Below are 17,942 nucleotides of genomic sequence, written 5' to 3'. Positions count from 1 at the left end.
GAAAGGCAAAAACTTGGAAGAGCGGTATAAATACTTCACATTGCAAATGATGATACTGCAAAGTGCACACTATATGACTGAGTTGGCTTGGGATCTAACCTGTACAGCTTCTGGTCTTGATTTTTGGGGATCCTATCAGATGTCCTTTTGACCCAGACTTGCTGTTGATTATCCAATTAGAATCAGAGGCCCTGGAGAGATTAAGCAAGCCACAAACAACAACATGTTTTTATGTTTCATTTCTATAAAATATTTAAATTATGTTTAGGAAAATGAATGAGGTCCTATTAACAAAATTATGGCTCAACAAATTGGTGAATTCCCTACATTCAGAGAGAATTTGATTCATACTGGGTCTCCTGTTAGGACCATTTGACTTGTTAATATGTAATATACTATATCTTGCCATTGATGCATTAATCTTTTTGCATGTGTTCTGGGGCTTCATATCCCTGTCCTGTTACTTAATAGAGGAGGGTAGAACATCTTGTGGGGGATTTGTCTTATGGGGAATTACGTGGATTTTGTGGAATTATGTGGAACTTTTTGGTTCTTTTAGTAACTTTTTCATTTATGTATGTATTTTGACAAAGACTGGTTTTTCAATGAAAAAACATCCACAATATTTGTTAATGAAATCTCCAGTATAGTTTTTTTGTGTTACGTTCAATAAAAAAATAATTCAGATTTCTAATGAATAATATTTCGAATGTATAATAATTACTGCTTGGCCAATTGTAATGATTTGAGAGCAAATGTTTCTCCTATGTATCACAACACAAAAGAGTCTGTTCCAAACTTTGTGGCTGTTCTCCAAGACTGTAAATCAGGGCATGTATTGAGTCTAATCACAATCACACAGCAACTAAAGTGGCTTCCAGTAAAACATAATGTTAGATTTCCATTGTTGTGATCATAATAGCCTGGGACTCTAAGCACACTTGCTGTTTAGAAGTGTTACCGCCCACCAAGAGGGCAAGCACTCCCGCGGTGTGCAATGTGCAACTGGAATTCTCATTTGCAAACTGGAGCCAGATTGCATCAACATACCATCTCACCAAAGCCTGAATGATATATACAGAGTTATTTAGAATGACCAACAGCCAACTGATAAGAACACAATTGCTGTTACATGAGCCAACATCACATGTTGCACACAAATAAAGCCCCATGTTATAGGTTTCATCAGACAAATATGTATTGTGAAAATGATGTCGCTGGGAATTAAATGGATTAATAGATACATTAATTCTAATTTCACGATTCCAGAAATTAATTTATTCCACTCAGTAGATAGTTATGTTACACTGCAACAAACAACTACATCAAAATTGAACCCAGTGAACTTACAAAAAAAACGTAATTCCTTATTTAAAAAAGGGCTTTACAGTAGTAATCTTAGCATATGACATTTTGTATTTGTAAATAGCATTACTTTATGTTCTGCATTATTTAATGACTACAGTCATTCATTACTCATACATGTATTATGCATTTCATCTTAAGTTAAGATTTGTTCTTAATTTGGTGTGTTCCAGCAAGCCACATTTGCAAAAAAAATTGCTAAGTAAAGTAACTACATAGATATTTTGCCTGCACTGAATGTTGTGCAGGGTGAAGGACAATTAGCTCATTGAGTACTTGACATTAGTACTATAGAACCTAGTGCATTCTACTAATTAGTTATTCTATTACATTGGTCACATCTCTCTGAATCAACACCTTGAATTGGGAACCGTAAAAGCACAACAGTATCTCTCCAATCTTCAGACTCCCAACATTTTGAAAACTGAATCTGGGTTAGGTTTAAATAATTCCAGGAACGTTCTACAAATTCCTGGTTTTCCAGAAATCCTGGTTGAAGAATTCAAATTGTCCTGCTTATTCAGTCATTATTCCATTAATTCTTCAAATAGGATTTCAGAAGATAAATGGAATTTCCCAGAATAGTCTGGACTCAAGACTTGGACATGTTGGCCTGGTTAACAATAGTATCAAAGACGTTGACAAGTAGATCCAATCTGCCACTGAAACAATAACAAAAGATAAGACTTGCAATCTCACAAAATGTCCCTCTTTATTAAAACATGCCAGCCCTTTTCTGCTCTAGACAAGCCATAATAATTTATGTAACAATAGCTCAGATATACAGTAGATTGGATTTTGCTGGCTCAGAACAATTATCTGGGCGAATATAGCAAACAAATCTGATCACAGAGAAGACACAAGACAGAGTCTTGAAAAATGCAACACAGTGAAATGAACCCATACACTATAGTTTAATGAAGTTAACAGTTTAATTATATTTTGCATTTAATGAAAATGTATTATATGTGAATTAAACCATATATAATAAAAGTATTTGTGTACACTTCTGGGTGATGATATTCACATTTGATATTCAAAAACCTACAGCAACTTGACTTTCACCCACAGGTCTTTCAGAGATGTCTACACTGAATGAATAAAAACTTCTGCATTTTTGTAAAATTAACAATTTCATTGTTAACCTATAACTACAAGTTATTGTGATCAAACCTTTGGGTGATTTGAGAAAAAATAAATATACATATAGACAGTGAACAAGTACTGTATAACCCATTTTTAGTGTGGCAGTACGGACCTTAAAGAAAACTGAATGCGGCCCCCTGTATTAGAGACAGTTTTTGTAAAGGATTCACTTGGTAAATGCCTTGCTGTGTCTGTGGTCCAAATGAGAATGATTACAATCCGCGTGCCCAGACACTTCCCTGTAGACTGGCCTGTTGCCAACAGTGGGCAGCCCACCCTTGTCCCTGGCCTGTTGTTTGATCTGAAGGGTCGGCTGGATGGCTGGCTCCAGCCAGACCAGGCATTGTATCCAAAACAATGCGCCCCAGACCTGCTGAACTGTGTATCCCTTTGTGGGGTTTTCCTTGAATACCGACCAGGGAGACACCCAAAGTCAGGAAATGTCTGGACTACTGTCCAAATGTAGAATGTCAACACCCCAAATTCCAGCTGACTGGGCAGTCAAGACAGCCTGTGTCCCCAGAAGTAATCATATCAGTAGCAAGAATGTTCCTAGAATTATGCAATGGCCTGTATCCCCACAATAATTTCAGTATTGAAGAGATTATACAATTCAATTTCAATCCTTGAAATGCTTCATTGGAAATAAATAGCAGTCCTTAATGTAATAATATATTCTGAGCCCCAAACCAATATTTATTTTAGTGCTATTATTTAAAAAACATAAGCAATACTACACCTTTTGAAATGTTTACGCTGCAGTTCTCCATCCAAATCAGGTGAGGTCGTCTGTCAACTGCAGTGGCGTTCAAATGTCCCTTCCCCCAACGCAAGAGAGGTCTTCCTGTTCCTCATTTGATCAGCTGACTTGAATGTGATGCTGCTGGAAAGATATCTGTAAATTCAAAATAAGAATTTGATTGGCAATTATGGCTATTAAACCATAGGAATTGTACAGCAATAATTAATCAGTATTTACATTTCTTTGTCATTAAAATAAATCTCAGGTAAGAAATGTGAAAACTGCCATTTGTTTTTTGTTGTAATTCTGCTCGATATATCATCTTGGTATACTACTAGCTAGCTAGAAATATCTAACGTTATCTATCTATCAGTTTTGATAGGACCTGTTTAAAACGGAGAAAGTCACTTGCAGTAACGTTAATTAGGTTAAAGCATAGACACTGCTTGCATTTTAATTTCATAACTAGCAAGTTAGCTAACCAGATAGCTCTCCCACCAGCAACTGTAGCCAACAGATGAAAGCTTTGGGAGACAGAAATTGAATTACACAGTCAATGTCTTTCTAGAACTTATTTTCTGGTGATGATGTACACAGTAAATATGTATCAGTCTTTCCGAGCAAACAGGCTAACATGAAGGAAGTTATTGCCATTGATTATACTGCAAGACATTTTTAAAATCAATTTACTTATTCCTTGTCTTGCAGTCTTTCTCTGCTATTCGTTCTGAGCCTGTAGCCATCAGTGTGTAGCTGTAGCCATGACAGAGTTCTGGTTGATTTCTGCTCCTGGAGAGAAAACCTGCCAGCAGACTTGGGACCAGATGATGGTTGCGACCACACGCACCAACAACCTGTCCACCAACAACAAGTTCAACATCCCGGACCTTAAGGTGTACTGTGCTTGTAGACAGAGATGAAAAGAAAGATGGGGAAAATAAATCCCATATGCCTCAAGAGGAGACATATTATTATTATATTACTAAAAGATTTTGTAGTTATGGTGTTGATATTGCCGTTTATGTTACATGCAATCACTCCAACACAGTTGCTTCTCATGTCTAGGCTGTGAATTGGCTAATTTCTGCACGGTGCTCCATGTTGTGGCTCCTTGGCCACTGAGTATGTCGTCTTTTTTCCTTACGAATATCATTTTATATATCCTTTACTATTGATGGCAGTGAGATTTTCCATAGACATAGCAAGTATGAACCACATCCACAAAATCGTATAGTCTACTATTGTTCTGGAAATTATATGTTTGTAATAGATTGCTAAACTGTATATATATATATATATGTTTTATTATATGTAGGCCTATAATATAAATGGAGGTCTAATCTGTTTTTGTCAGTGCAAAACTGAGAAAACGATTACAAAAACCATCCAAATGGGATACATATGAAAACAGGTGCAGTAACTGGTTGTAGCATAACCAGCATGGTAGTTACTAATTGCTCTAAAACCAACGATTTGTCAAATTCAGCCAAAATAGCCCACAAGCTGTTATATCTAATGGGAGGATAGTGAAGCCAAATGATCAGTCTAAGAAAGCAGGTGGGCAGAACCTGAAAATAAATCTGATATGATTTGTCTTGAATTCAGCCTTTATGTCAACAAAAGCTGCATTTTCAATCAGGGTGTGTAGATATTTGATAACCGCTGTATTTTGTTATTGAGTACTTCTTCATGGAGATGGCTGCAGTGGTGCAACCTGTGCTGAAACAGACATAAAAATGAAATGAATGCTTAGATACACCTTTTTTCTTTTCCATGACTGAGATACAGTCAGTGTTTGCATTGGCTGGAAGTCATTACAGTAATAGTGTTATGAACTATTACTAACTATACAGGGGGGAGAACAAGTATTTGATACACTGCCGATTTTGCAGGTTTTCCTACTTACAAAGCATGTAGAAGTCTGTAAGTTTTATCATAGGTTCAACTGTGAGAGACGTAATCTAAAACAAAAATCCAGAAAATCACATTGAATGATTTTTTTTATAATTAATTAGCATTTTATTGCAAGTATTTGATCACCTACCAACCAGTAAGAATTCCGGCTCTCACATACATGTTAGTTTTTCTTTAAGAAGCCCTCCAGTTCTCCACTCATTACCTGTATTAACTGCACCTGTTTGAACTTGTTACCTGTGTAAAAGACACCTGTCCACAGACTCAATCAAACAGACTCCAACCTCTCCCCAATGGCCAAGACCAGAGAACTGTGCAAGGACATCAGGGATAAAATTGTAGACTTGCACAAGGCTGGGATGGGCTACAGGACAATAGGCAAGCAGCTTGGTGAGAAGCCCAGAACTACACCCAGCCCAGAACTACTCAGCAGGACCTGGTCAATGACCTGAAGAGAGCTGGGACCACAGTCTCAAAGAAAACCATTAGTAACACACTAAGCCGTCATGGATTAAAATCCTGCAGCACACACAAGGTCCGACTGCACCCTATTGAGGGGAGGATGAATGGGGCCATGTATCGCGAGATCTTGGCCAACAACCTCCTTCCCTCAGTAAGAGCGTTGAAGATGGGTGGTGGCTGGGTCTTCCAGCATGACAACAACCCAAAACACACAGCCAGGGCAACTAAGGAGTGGCTCCGTAAGAAGCATCTCATGGTCCTGGAGTGTCCTAGCCAGTCTCCAGACCTGAACCCAATAGAAAATCTTTGGAGGGAGCTGAAAGTCCGTATTGCCCAGCGACAGCCCTGAAACCTGAAGGATCTGGAGAAGGTCTATATGGAGGAGTGGGCCAAAATCCCTGCTGCAGTGTGTAAACCTGGTCAAGAACTACAGGAAACGTATGATCTCTTTAATCGCAAACAAAGGTTTCTGTACCAAATATTAAGTTCTGCTTTTCTGATGTATCAAATACTTATGTCATGCAATAAAATGCAAATGAATTACTTAAAAATCATACAATGTGATTTTCTAGATTTTGGTTTTAGATTCCGTCACTCACAGTTGAAGTGTACCTATGATGAAAATTACAGACTTCTACATGCTTTGTAAGTGGGAAAATGTGCAAAATCGGCAGTGTATCAAATACTTGTTCTCCCCACTGTATGTAATTGTTCCATCTTCAGTGATAAAAGATGTCAGGCTCCACCAGGTTAGAACATAGTTTCCACAGGAAAACTATATTTAGAAACATTAGGTCTTACAGTAGTCTATGAGTCGACCCCTACCAATGTTTGCTCTAGTGACGTTGAAATTGTCTACAATAAGTGTGGATGTGCCGTGTTTTGGTGTATACCACAAAAGTAATATTACTGGTAGTGAAACTGTTATTGTTGAAGGAACTAATGACTTAATTTTATCCATGACCAATTTCCATTGCTCCACAGTCAGAAGCCATTGTACCTTACCAAAATAACTTACTAGTTCCTTGTCAATCCTAATTGAAAAAATTAAATAAAAATAATTATACATTACAACGGCATACTCAAAAATGAAATAATCTTCCTCATATTACTCCAAAATAACTATTTAAAAAAGACTCTAAATAACTGATCTGTTAAAAATGCTATTGGTTAAAGCTTTTTTCTTTCATTACTCCAGAAGTGCCATCTTTCATGATTCAATGGCTGTTATGCCTCAAGCAAAGTAAAGGTTGGTTGTTGGTTCTCTGACCCCGACCTACCCCTCTAACCCTGTGTGGTACATGGCACGTGATAGTTTTCCTGGAAGAGTTTGCATTGCATGGAGTGGTACCAGCAAAGAGGAGCTGTCCTAAGTGCACAGCCTCCGAGCGACACTTCTGGGTGACTCGCTCAGATGTCACTGAGAAAACACACACTAACCTGAGGCCTGCCCTCAAAGTCTGTGTCCTAGTTACATTTTTCTATTTGACTTAATCCTTATTTGATCAAAGGCCCTCAAAGCAACATTCAGGTCACTGGCATCAATCCATTGAAACCAATAAAAAAGCTACTCTTCTACAGGTGCAATGGTGAAGCAGAATGGATTTACCTATATGATGGTAGGTCAAACATTCTTCTAATTCAATCTTTGACATTTGTGGCATTTGTATATTTTTTGCTTTAACAGGTGGGGACATTAGATGTGTTGGTTGGGTTGTCGGATGACCTGGCCAAACTGGACTCCTTTACTGAAGGGTAGGCTCCCAAAATGTTTTAACTGTATGATTGCTATCGAATATCACATGAATGACTTGAATAGACAATTTCCACTGAGTAATGACAGACATAATGTCATTTGTGTCAAGGAGCCTCACAGTCACAGTCCCGTCTTCTTTATAGAAGTTATCTAATCCCTCTGTGCCCTAACTTTGTTACTGTGAGGAATTTCACACAGACATGAAGCTAGCAGGCTCACAGACTAAAGTTAGCAATTTCCAGTTTGGTGAGACACCAGCATCTCTGTCCTCAGTCATCTTTTTCCCTCATGACTTTGAATATTTGCTGTGGATGTTTTGAAGTTATTTATAATGGTTGGAAACCTTGAACTCCAAAATTCACACATGCTGAGCAAGCTTTTCTTCCTCTGTAGACATTCAGAGTGTCAAAACAGTTCCAACATTAGCAACCCAGGGAACTTTCATAGGCAGCATGAGCTTTGTTTTGGAATAGAAGAGTTTCATCAGAGTTTTGGTCAGCGATTTTAACGGTTTCTGAGAGTAAAAATGTTTTAAGCCTTATTGACCTTAAATATAATTTTATTCCATGGAAGTTTGCAATACCTGGTTGTTTTTCAGTTATGTTTCTTCCCTCAACCACTAATCACACAGTTTGTAAGAATGTAAGCATTTCTAGGATTTGGACTATACACAATATTCTGGGCCAGTGTAGTCCTGTACAATCAGTGCTAAACAACTTGGTTACAGTCAATGTTTGTGAAGCATAAATAGTTGGTTGACATAACAACATAGCTTTTCGGTGAACAAAATGCATACATTTCTGCTGTAGAACAGATGCATTGGGGGGCACAGTGCCATATGAAGTCATGGTATAATTTTGGATGACCCTTACGGCAGTGTCTGAACTTCTTGATATAAGGATGTGAGGGTTTTCTGGTTGCGTCCAGACTTTGTGAATGTCTCCTTGCTCTTCACAGTGTGGTGAAGAAGGTGGCTCAGTACATGGCCGATGTGTTGGAGGACAGCCGAGACAAAGTCCAGGAGAATCTACTAGCCAATGGGGGTACTTATCACATAGAAGTTAGTCTTCTAAAAACAATGGAGGCGGTTACTGTCACATACAAGTATACGAGATACCCATTTGAAAACAATGAAATATTTGTATTTAGGCTAGTTATCATCACATACAAGACTTCTGAAAGCAATGAATCCAGCAAGTTTGCCGCTACAAATATACTTTTAGCTGGTTCTTAATTCTCAACAATCCCATTATCCCAGCACATTTAGAAATTCTTGATCAGATCTTGGCCAATGACCCTTGAAGCCATTGATTGTTATGTTATGACATCCCTTCAGCCCCTTCCTTGAATATTAATGACTGATTTCCTTCTCCAGTGGATCTGGTGACATACATCACACGGTTTCAGTGGGACATGGCCAAGTACCCTATCAAACAATCATTAAAGAACATCTCTGAAATAATATCCAAGGTAACTCTTCTCGCTTAGTTTTGTTGATAATTAGCTAGACAGAACCATATTCCTTAAACAATGAGTAGTCATTGATATCGCATAGCAATGAATACCTGTCAACATGTAATAGGTATTTAACTGGTACAAGTATAAATCGGCTCGAGTAAATGTGTTCTTGCACGCTGTGTGCAGTTCTTACATGGGTCGTGACCTCTTGCTCTCTACAGCAAGTAACCCAGATTGACAATGACCTGAAGGCCAGAGCATCCTCTTACAACAACCTGAAGGGCAACCTGCAGAATTTGGAGAGGAAGAACGCGTGAGTCAAGTGTCTTGCGGGAAGGCACCACTAAGCTTTTCTCATCTGTTATCAGTGCCTTAAGTGAAAGTGATATCTGAACCAGTGTATTTTTGCTTTCTTCTGTTTCTTGCAACCTTACTTTACATTATCATTATTATGTATTGCAATTCCACCCTGTGTCTGTAGGGGGAGCCTGTTAACCAGGAGTCTAGCTGACATTGTCAAGAAGGAGGACTTTGTGCTGGACTCTGAGTATCTGATCACTATGCTAGTGGTTGTACCAAAGTGGGTGCAACTTTGGCCCAGATCACAGCCTTCTCATACTTATTTGTTTCCAATGCGGCTGTTCACTATCTAACAGTTTCTGATCCGTCTAGGACAAGTTATGCAGACTGGCAGAAGACCTATGAAACGCTGGCTGAAATGGTGGTGCCTCGATCTACAAAGTAGGTCTATGGCAAATAAAAACCATGTTAATTCACTGCGGCAGTGGACTTACTATTTAATGAATATATCTCAAATCTTTTGCTGTTAATCAATCTTGCCAATCTGGGTTCTGCTTTCTTACTTTTGCAGCCTGCTCTTCGAGGACAATGACAGTGGTCTGTTCAGTGTCACCCTTTTCAGGAAGGCTATTGATGACTTCCGACACAAGGCTCGGGAGAATAAGTAAGACACAGAGACCCACGCACCACGGCTCGGGTCTGGTCCTGTTAATTCATAACTACACCAAAAATCCAATTCTCTTCAAGGCCTTTGGCAAAATGTCCCTTGCTGTTTGGTTTACCTCCTTTGAAAGTTTGGTTTACCTCCTTTGAAAATGATGTCCTGAAATACCATTTACTTTCTCTTCATGAAACGAAATCCGTTTGAATGGTCTTAACCAGATGTAAGATTCTCTAATGAATGTTTGTAATATTGTGTTTTATTTGTAGGATGATGAATAATCATGGGTTAATAATTGCAATTTTCATTGCGTGAAGGAAGAAAACATAATTTGCTCCCTTGCGAAAGGAAACCTGCGTCCAAACCTCCCTCTCCTTTAACTTCACCCATGTTTATAAGCAAACGTGTCATTCTTCTCCCTATGTAATTAGCTGTTTCTTGTAGGTTCACAGTCAGGGATTTCCAGTACAATGAGCAAGAGATGAACGCAGACAAAGAGGAGATGACAAGGCTCTCCACAGACAAGAAAAAGCAGTTTGTAAGTCATATGCCAGGAAATGATGAGGTTTGAGTCTGATCAAGGTATTTGAGACTGAAACATTACACTCTAACACTAAAATGAAACATTTGTTGCATACACTGTGACATAAATTGAGTTTATTTGGAGTTTCAACATCCCTTCAGTCATTCTTGGGTGGGCTGAGTGTGTGAAACTATTAGACAGTGCTATCTACACAGTTGGGAAGATGGACCCTTTATTCCTAACTGTTATGATCCTTCTGTCAGGGGCCACTGGTGCGATGGCTGAAAGTTAACTTCAGTGAGGCCTTCATCGCATGGATTCACATTAAGGGTCTGAGGGTCTTTGTGGAGTCTGTTTTAAGGTAAGCATGCTTTAATAATAACACTGATCCACTTATTGGGTTTTTGAAGTCGGTGACCGGTGTTGGAGTCTCGCCCCAGACATTCTGCGTTAGGATTTGTTTAGGATAGGCAAAAACTTAGCTGGCTATAACCTTCAATAGCTACGTTATAGTAAGCCTGGTTATATTGCAACTATTTCTGGTGGATTTTCGAAGTATGTGTCCATGCATGCTTTTTGAGGTAACAGCCTATAGATCACAACCCCTTGCACAATAAAAGAGGAGGGGTTTCCACAATTCTCTATTTTCACTTGACAAAATAGTCAGATATCTTCACCTATTGTATGGACCTGTTACTGTATGGATGACCAGCTACAGTAATCTTTGTACAAAAGTACACTTTAGGTCCGTTAATAAACGTTCTGTTGTCCAGGTTTTTTACAGCAAAAATGTAATGGCTGAGGTAGAAGTTGCATTGAATAGCACAATGGTTAAGGATACAGTCTGGAACCCCGGATCAAAACCAGCCCGGGACAACAACATTCATCCTTTCTAATCACAGGCCGGCTGAACTAGGCATGCCTGTTTTTATTTTTTTCTGGTTTCATTTAACCTGGTTTCCACCTGGAGAATAAATTCTATGTACATAGTATGCTATTTTTCATGATATATAACATTAAGTAACATCATGTACACTAAGTTCAATGAAGAACAGTAATATAATAATAGACCTTAATGACGGCACTGGAGGCTGGCCTGAACTGCAGTCCTAAAAACATATGGCAGGGAATTCTTATTGTAATTTAGATATAGCTGTCATTGTCCAAATATCTTTGCACCACGTAAAACTTTTGAAAGCAGAAGAAATGATTCTGGGTTCTTTCAACATGGGTACAACTGCTCTTTGCTCTTTTGACACTTTTGTGAATGTTAAGATTATTCCTCCATTGTCCTAATGGTCATAATTGATGGGAACCTGCCCACCTGTCTGCCGCAGCTCAGTAACTGATGATGACTGTGAGCACGCCATGAGTGGTGCGTCTGCTTGGTAACATGATCTGTGTTTTGGACCAAGTGTTGCCTGGATTCAAGTACTACAACGCTTGTCTCCGCAATTCTTTCAAGTACTACAACACTTGTCTCCACAATTCTTTCAAGTATTACAACTCTTGTCTCCACAATTTTTCTAAGTACTACAAGGCTTGTCTCCACAATTCTTTGTTTCACTGTTAATATTACAGAACATTTGGTTTTGATTCCGAACCTAATGTATCCTTTTATATCAAGAAATTAACAAAAATGACTGGAAGTTATTTACACCTTATACTCAATATTTGGTAGCACAGCCTTTGGCCAAGATTACTGTAATGAAGTGCTTCCTATAATCAAGTACAGAGGATGAACGTCTATACCTCTGTACTTAAGATTTGGCCAAGTCTTCTCATTCAAACTGCTCGACGTCTCCCAGATTTGAAGGGTGCCTCCCAACTGCTGTTTTCAGATCGTTCCACTGGTTTTCAATATGATTTAGTGGCCAGTCAGATTTAGATTGAGCGTTTTGTGTTGAACCATTCCTGGGTGCTTTTTGCGCACCTTGTCCTGCTGGGAGAACCATAGCCTTTCACAAAGACTGAGCTTTCTGACACTGGATTCGATACTGCTGTCCAAAAAGTCTTGGGATTCTCCTGATTTCTTGATGCCGTGCACACATTCAAGGGACCCAGTGGTAGAGGCAGGGACATAAACTCAAAATATCCTGGAACCTCTTCTTTTTTTGTTTTCTGTAAACAGAAATTATGGTGTGCTTTAAAACTCGTGATAACATTAAGGATGGTTGAAACAGGAAAATCAAGGTCTAGCCCTCAGATTTTCCATGCTTGGCTACAATCTTGTTTCTGACCTCCTCAGACATTTGTTTGGTTTTCTTTCTTTTTTCCAAACTCACTATAAAACACTGTATTTAAAACTACTTTGCCCCGTTTCTTACAGATACGGGCTGCCGGTGAACTTCCAAGCCATGCTGCTCCAGCCCAACAAGAAGAACATGAAGAAACTAAGGGAGGTTCTCAATGATCTTTACAAACACTTGGACAGCAGCGCTGCAGCCATTATCGATGTGCGTAACTAGACCCATAAACATACCTGTTATTTTCAAAGAATGTATGTTCAAATCTATAGTATAAGTGGTGCAGCTGGCTAAGGCATTTAGCAGAAGTGCCACTACACCTCAGCACTTCTCTATTTTTTACTGTGGGGAGGATGTTTTATTTTTTTGAAGGCTGATTCAAATCTAGGTTGTGTCAAAGTCTGAGTTCCAATGGGCATCAAATGGTGGAAAGCCCTGTGGGGCTTTCATGCACTATAGCGGCTCCTTGTGTTGGGTTGGGCACCTGCAAAGTAACTGAGGTCAAATGTCTAACGAGAGTAATTCAAAAACACTTTCTGGTGAAGTGAGTGATGCGTCATGTTGGAGCATGTTTTGATCGTGTTATCTCCAGAGCATCCTCCTGAGGGTATTTCTGCAACGAGAAGAGTTTTGTGACTACAAATGGGAATATCATGAAATTGGGAGAAAAATAAATCTGTTCTGTTCTTTTTTATACTTTTTTTTTTTTTTTAAGGAAAATAGAATAGGACAGTACATTGGCAATGAAGTTTGACTTGTGTTTCAGCAGACCCGTTAGACAGTCACATTATCCCTTTTGTGTGAGTGGTTATTTACTGTATAAGATAATGGTGTCTCTCTTTCTCATCATCATGTAGTCTGCCATGGATATCCCTGGTCTGAACCTGAGTCAACAGGAGTACTACCCTTATGTCTACTACAAGATAGACTGCAACCTGCTGGACTTCAAATAGATTCACTGTAGCTACCTAACCTATGCTGTCCTCTGATGTTTTGTCTTTATGTTGAGTGTGTTTTAACTTGTGTTGTTAATTCCTCTCCTATCTGCCAATCCTCTGTTTTGCTCCTGTGTTGTCCTGTGCATGCTCATTCCCTGTGGATTAAAGCACTTAATGTGATACCGCCATTTGTACAAATGAGGACATACAATTACTTGATTTTCCAGACCTGATTTTAATTTTCTGTGTGTGTTTACAGATTTTTTTTTAAACTGCTTAATCATAGTACTCTGTATTAAAACGTGCAGAAATGACTGAGATCAATAAATATTTATGACCTTGATTTATTAAACATTAATACATGTTCAATCATTCCACATCTGTGTTATTCATATTGATAGTTATATAATTGAGGGGTCCCCCTCATAGAAGCAATTTGGTATTTTACCTGCACATCCAAGCACATCTGGTAAGTGTTCAAGATGCTATATTGGTATGTTGTTTCTATTTGATGTTATAAGAGATATGAATGTAAGCATTGTGTATAACAAATGGATAAACGGTATATATGAAGGAAGTAGTTTGTGATTTGTCTGTGTTGTGTAAGGGGAAAAGACACAGAAAAGAAAGGAATTGTGGTAGAAACTCAGTGACACTGATGAATAAAACAACATCCAACTCATCGTTGGTCTTCCAATCCGAGCTGCCTGGAGTTGCTTCCCTGGGGTTCCTTTGGGAGCAGGTGTGCAGCATCAAGAGATGTCAGCTGAGCGGCATTCGAGGGCTCCGTTTGGCAGGCCCGGGCTTGGTGGCTTTCCCTGGGGTGTTGGCCCGATGCTGATGTAGAGAGGGTGTACAGTTGTGCTCAGAAGTTTCCATACCTTGGCCTCGTTACAGACACAAGGTGACAGACAGGTGAAAATGCCAGTTAAAGGTGAATTTCTAAAGGCACAGGGAATCTTGTGAAATTTGATGGCAAGATGAATGCAGGATGTTATCAGAAAATACTGGCGGACAATTTGCATTCTTCTGTACGAAAACTGCAGATGGAATGCTCTTGGACTTCCCAGCATGACAATGACCCTAGGTACAAGGCCAAGTTGACCCTCCAGTGGTTACAGCAGAAAAAGTTGAAGGTTCTGGAGTGGCCATCACAATTTCCTGACCTTAATATCATCGAACCACTCTGGGGAGATCTCAAACATGGGGTTCATGCAAGATGACCAAAGACTTTGCATGCCCTGGAGGCATTTTGCCAAGACGAATGGGGAACTATACCACCTGCAAGAATTCTGGGATAATTATTACAAAAGATTGCAGGCTTACATTGATGCAAAATGGGGCAAAACAGAGTATTAAGAACTAAGGACATGCAGACTTTTTAACAAGGGTCCGTTCATTCTTTTCTTTGTTGCCATGTTTTGTTTTATGATTGTGCCATTCTGTTATGACCTGCAGTTGAATGTGAATCCCATAAGAAATAAAAGACGTGTTTTGCCTGCTCTCTCATGTTTGTTTTTTTTACAAATGGTACATATATTACCAATTCTCCAAGGGTATGCTAACTTTGGAGCACAACAGTATTTGTGTTACATTTCGTAAATCAGTAATTACAGTTGCAGTGTACTGGCTGACGTTGACAACATATTACAATGAATAGCCTGGGCATGAGTGTAAGCAAGAGAAAGGACAGGCTTGATGTGTGAGTCATACTCCGGATGTTCTTTCAGGGAGAATTAGGAATGCACACAGCCTGTAGGAAATCACTGCCTTAAAACATTAATCTTAGGATTTCCGTATGGATAGAAATGTGCACCAAATTCCATTATGAAAGGAAATGTGCATAAAAATCTGATATTGTTAAACAACTGCTAACAATCATCACATGAATGAGTAGCGTACATGTTGCCATGTATTCATATTCAGTATACTACACACTTAAGGAAAGTGGAAAGTAGTCATTCAGCTGCGCATGACTATGATGCATTCTTCAGAAGTCAACCCGAAACATGACCGGCGTTCAGACCATGAAACAAACCGTCATATGACTGGTTTGGTACCCACAAGAAAACACGTCAAGGCGGGGGAAAGAATCATCATTGTTGGTGGTGGTGCTGCTATTCGGAGGAAACCAAGGCAACAACATATTGTCCGATGACTTCAGATTGCCGGGACCGTTTACTTATCTGTGGCTCCAGGTTTATTGTTGTCATCACGGGCCCGTCTTCGCCGATGAAATGAAAGAATGGCCAAGCGGCGAGATGCGGACGAGGAAAGCGGCGAGCTGCTCGACCCTGCTGTGGTCCGGCAAGAAGATCCGCTGTATTCCCGACTTGCAAAAATGGACGGAATGGAGGAAAGAGGTGGAGATGAACTGAGTTTGGAGGAGATTTTAATGCTATACAGCCAACCGATAAATGAGGAGCAGGCTTGGGCAGTATGTTACCAATGCTGCATAAACCTGTGTAAGGGACATAGAAGCAGGCGTTTTTCTGCAGGGATATCAGCAGTGGATACTGCGAAAATAATTGAGGGACCACGGGATGTTAAGATTCAGAAAGACGGAGCTGTCAAATTGCAATACGAAGGCTGTGATGGTAGGTAGAATAACAATGTTACGGTTGTTATGATGATGCATGATTTTTTTTATTGTATCATGAATTTCCCCCAAAATAGTGGAAATATTACCCGTTGCCATATGCTATTGAAATAATTGTGTTTCTGAAAATCATTTCAACAAGGCAGATGCATAGAAGGTTTTCTTCTCTATTCTGTTTGCATATATGTTCAACTGGCTCAGCTGTTGTTGACCCCCCCCCCCCCCCCCCACCAACACGCATCACATGTTAATGCTCATTCACACTCCATGCAGTAGCCTAGTGACATGAAAACTAAGATTCATATCACAGTATGTTCTTGGAAATAACCTACTTTATCTACAGAATTTTTGTATTTGATTGGGGTCACTTCCACCAATGGACTAACTGTGTGATGTCCCCAATCAACTATGATCCTAATAATCAGTTTAGTCTGGATAGTATTTATAATGGTTGCTGGTTTAGCTGAGGCCTTGCTGTATGAAGTGTTAGGGTGTTGTGCCTACCAGCTAAAATGTTGACAATTTTGTGTAACACCTGATATGACAGCTTCTGAGGTTGGATGCATCTCTGAAAGTGATTATGAATTACAAATATTGAGTCTTGGGTTAAATGTGCACAGTTCTGGTTGGTCTTTCGCTTAGCTGGAAGTATAATCACATAGACTGTATTTCAATGTTTGTCTATATTTACCCATGGTGGCACAGGGAATTATTAGCTACACACCTTTTGTCAATGTGTGCTGAGTCAATGTTTGGACTCAATGTACTTAACGCTTAATTCATTTTTGGAGTGGGCATGGTGGAATTTAGGGTTGAGCTGCATATTAAAGGAAGGCAAAATTGGTGGAACTGAACAGGCAAATTTACTCACTGGTTAGGAGAAATGCACATCACCGTACTATAGAATTAAAGATCTAATGGTCTGGGGCATTCCCCAAGTACTCCCATGTCACCAGCCAATTGAAGCTTCTTTTAACTAGCATTCTTAAAATGTATTCACTTACTGTAACTCACTCTGGAAAAGACTAAATGCTAAATTATGGAAATGTAAAATTAGATACAATTACAAACCTTCTCTCTGCTAAAACGGACAAATCCTTTCTCAATACCAGATAAAAATATATAGTCTCTGGTCTGACAACTATGTAAAATTGACATGATTACTTGAATGTTTTGCGCACCATTTATCTTCTGGTTTTTGTTACTGTTTTTTCAACTCTTCTACATTTTTTATATTAAAATTGTTCTATACTTCCACAATGTGTGCACTGTAAAAATAACTGCCTGACTCATTAAATTATCTGGGTAATGACTACTGAAAACATCTACAATGTTCAGTAGAACTCAGATCATAAAAGTGGTCAGTAATTTTTTTTTTTATTTGTCTCCCGTTAATGTAAAATGTGTACATTTTTACAAGTTAGGATTCTTTAATGTTTCTGTCTAACATTTTATCACAGCTGAGGAGTCAGGACACAGGCACAGAGTAGAGGGCAGACATCCTTTTAATTTTTATATTCCAAATTTAACCGAAAACAACAAAAGGGCAGTATGACCGTGAACTGAAGAGCAGCAACCCAAACCACTAACTCAAAACAAATACCAACAACCAAAAGGAAAATAGGGCAACTAAAATTGTGTCCCCAAATAGAGACAGCGGGACGCAGCTGTCTCTAATTGGGGAGAGCAGAAAGCAGTACCGCAGAGATGCCTAGAGGCACCTCTGTGATCAAGTCCTGACTGTGGCCCCCTGGCGCATGGCGATTCCTAAAGGCCCCCAGCCAGGATCTGACAAATGTATTCAGTTATTCTTACTTGATATTTTGTCTTTA

The 17,942-nt window shown here is 39.2% G+C and overlaps 2 protein-coding genes across 12 annotated transcripts in view; both read left to right on the top strand.

Moving 5' to 3' along the window:
- Positions 1 to 3,370: 3,370 nt before the first annotated feature.
- Positions 3,371 to 14,084, top strand: atp6v1c1a (ATPase H+ transporting V1 subunit C1a). 3 transcript variants are annotated; one of them, XM_010885195.3, is made up of 13 exons: positions 3,371 to 3,518; positions 3,962 to 4,146; positions 7,317 to 7,384; positions 8,343 to 8,428; positions 8,761 to 8,855; positions 9,065 to 9,156; positions 9,325 to 9,423; positions 9,516 to 9,584; positions 9,715 to 9,807; positions 10,249 to 10,342; positions 10,591 to 10,688; positions 12,657 to 12,783; positions 13,431 to 14,084. In XM_010885195.3, the coding sequence occupies exons 2-13, from the start codon at positions 4,015 to 4,017 to the stop codon at positions 13,524 to 13,526; spliced, it is 1,149 nt and encodes a 382-aa protein (XP_010883497.2). In that variant the 5' UTR covers positions 3,371 to 3,518; positions 3,962 to 4,014; the 3' UTR covers positions 13,527 to 14,084. The 3 variants fall into 3 exon arrangements, with proteins under 3 accessions (XP_010883497.2, XP_010883498.2, XP_019896229.2); XM_010885196.4 differs by lacking the exons at positions 3,371 to 3,518; positions 3,962 to 4,146; positions 7,317 to 7,384 and adding an exon at positions 6,285 to 7,248; XM_020040670.2 differs by lacking the exons at positions 3,371 to 3,518; positions 3,962 to 4,146; positions 7,317 to 7,384 and adding an exon at positions 6,285 to 7,248 and having other exon boundaries at positions 8,343 to 8,445.
- A 1,412-nt stretch (positions 14,085 to 15,496) lies between these two features.
- Positions 15,497 to 17,942, top strand: part of spire1b (spire-type actin nucleation factor 1b) — a 44,939-nt gene continuing 42,493 nt past the window's right edge. For 3 of the 9 annotated variants that reach the window (XM_020041487.3, XM_020041485.3, XM_020041486.3), the window contains exon 1: positions 15,500 to 16,108. In XM_020041487.3, the coding sequence (XP_019897046.2) occupies positions 15,757 to 16,108 (352 nt within the window). In that variant the 5' untranslated portion in view covers positions 15,500 to 15,756. Of the gene's footprint in view, positions 16,109 to 17,942 lie in introns of all 9 variants that reach the window. The other 6 variants (XM_020041494.3, XM_010885199.5, XM_020041493.3 and 3 more) reach the window with 4 other exon arrangements.

The sequence above is a fragment of the Esox lucius genome, chromosome 20 (genome assembly GCF_011004845.1).
Source record: "Esox lucius isolate fEsoLuc1 chromosome 20, fEsoLuc1.pri, whole genome shotgun sequence".
NCBI lineage: Eukaryota > Metazoa > Chordata > Actinopteri > Esociformes > Esocidae > Esox > Esox lucius.
Note: the sequence above shows the minus strand (reverse complement) of the source record. Positions and strands in the feature narration are given on the sequence as shown.

What these genes read in the sequence shown, in the direction of transcription:
- atp6v1c1a (XM_010885195.3), top strand. Translation starts at nt 4,015, where the DNA reads ATGACAGAGTTCTGGTTGATTTCTGCTCCTGGAGAGAAAACCTGCCAG. An exon ending in CACAAGGCTCGGGAGAATAA is followed by an intron (nt 9,808 to 10,248) that starts GTAAGACACAGA and finishes TGTTTCTTGTAG; the next exon opens with GTTCACAGTCAGGGATTTCC. An exon ending in CAGACAAGAAAAAGCAGTTT is followed by an intron (nt 10,343 to 10,590) that starts GTAAGTCATATG and finishes TCCTTCTGTCAG; the next exon opens with GGGCCACTGGTGCGATGGCT.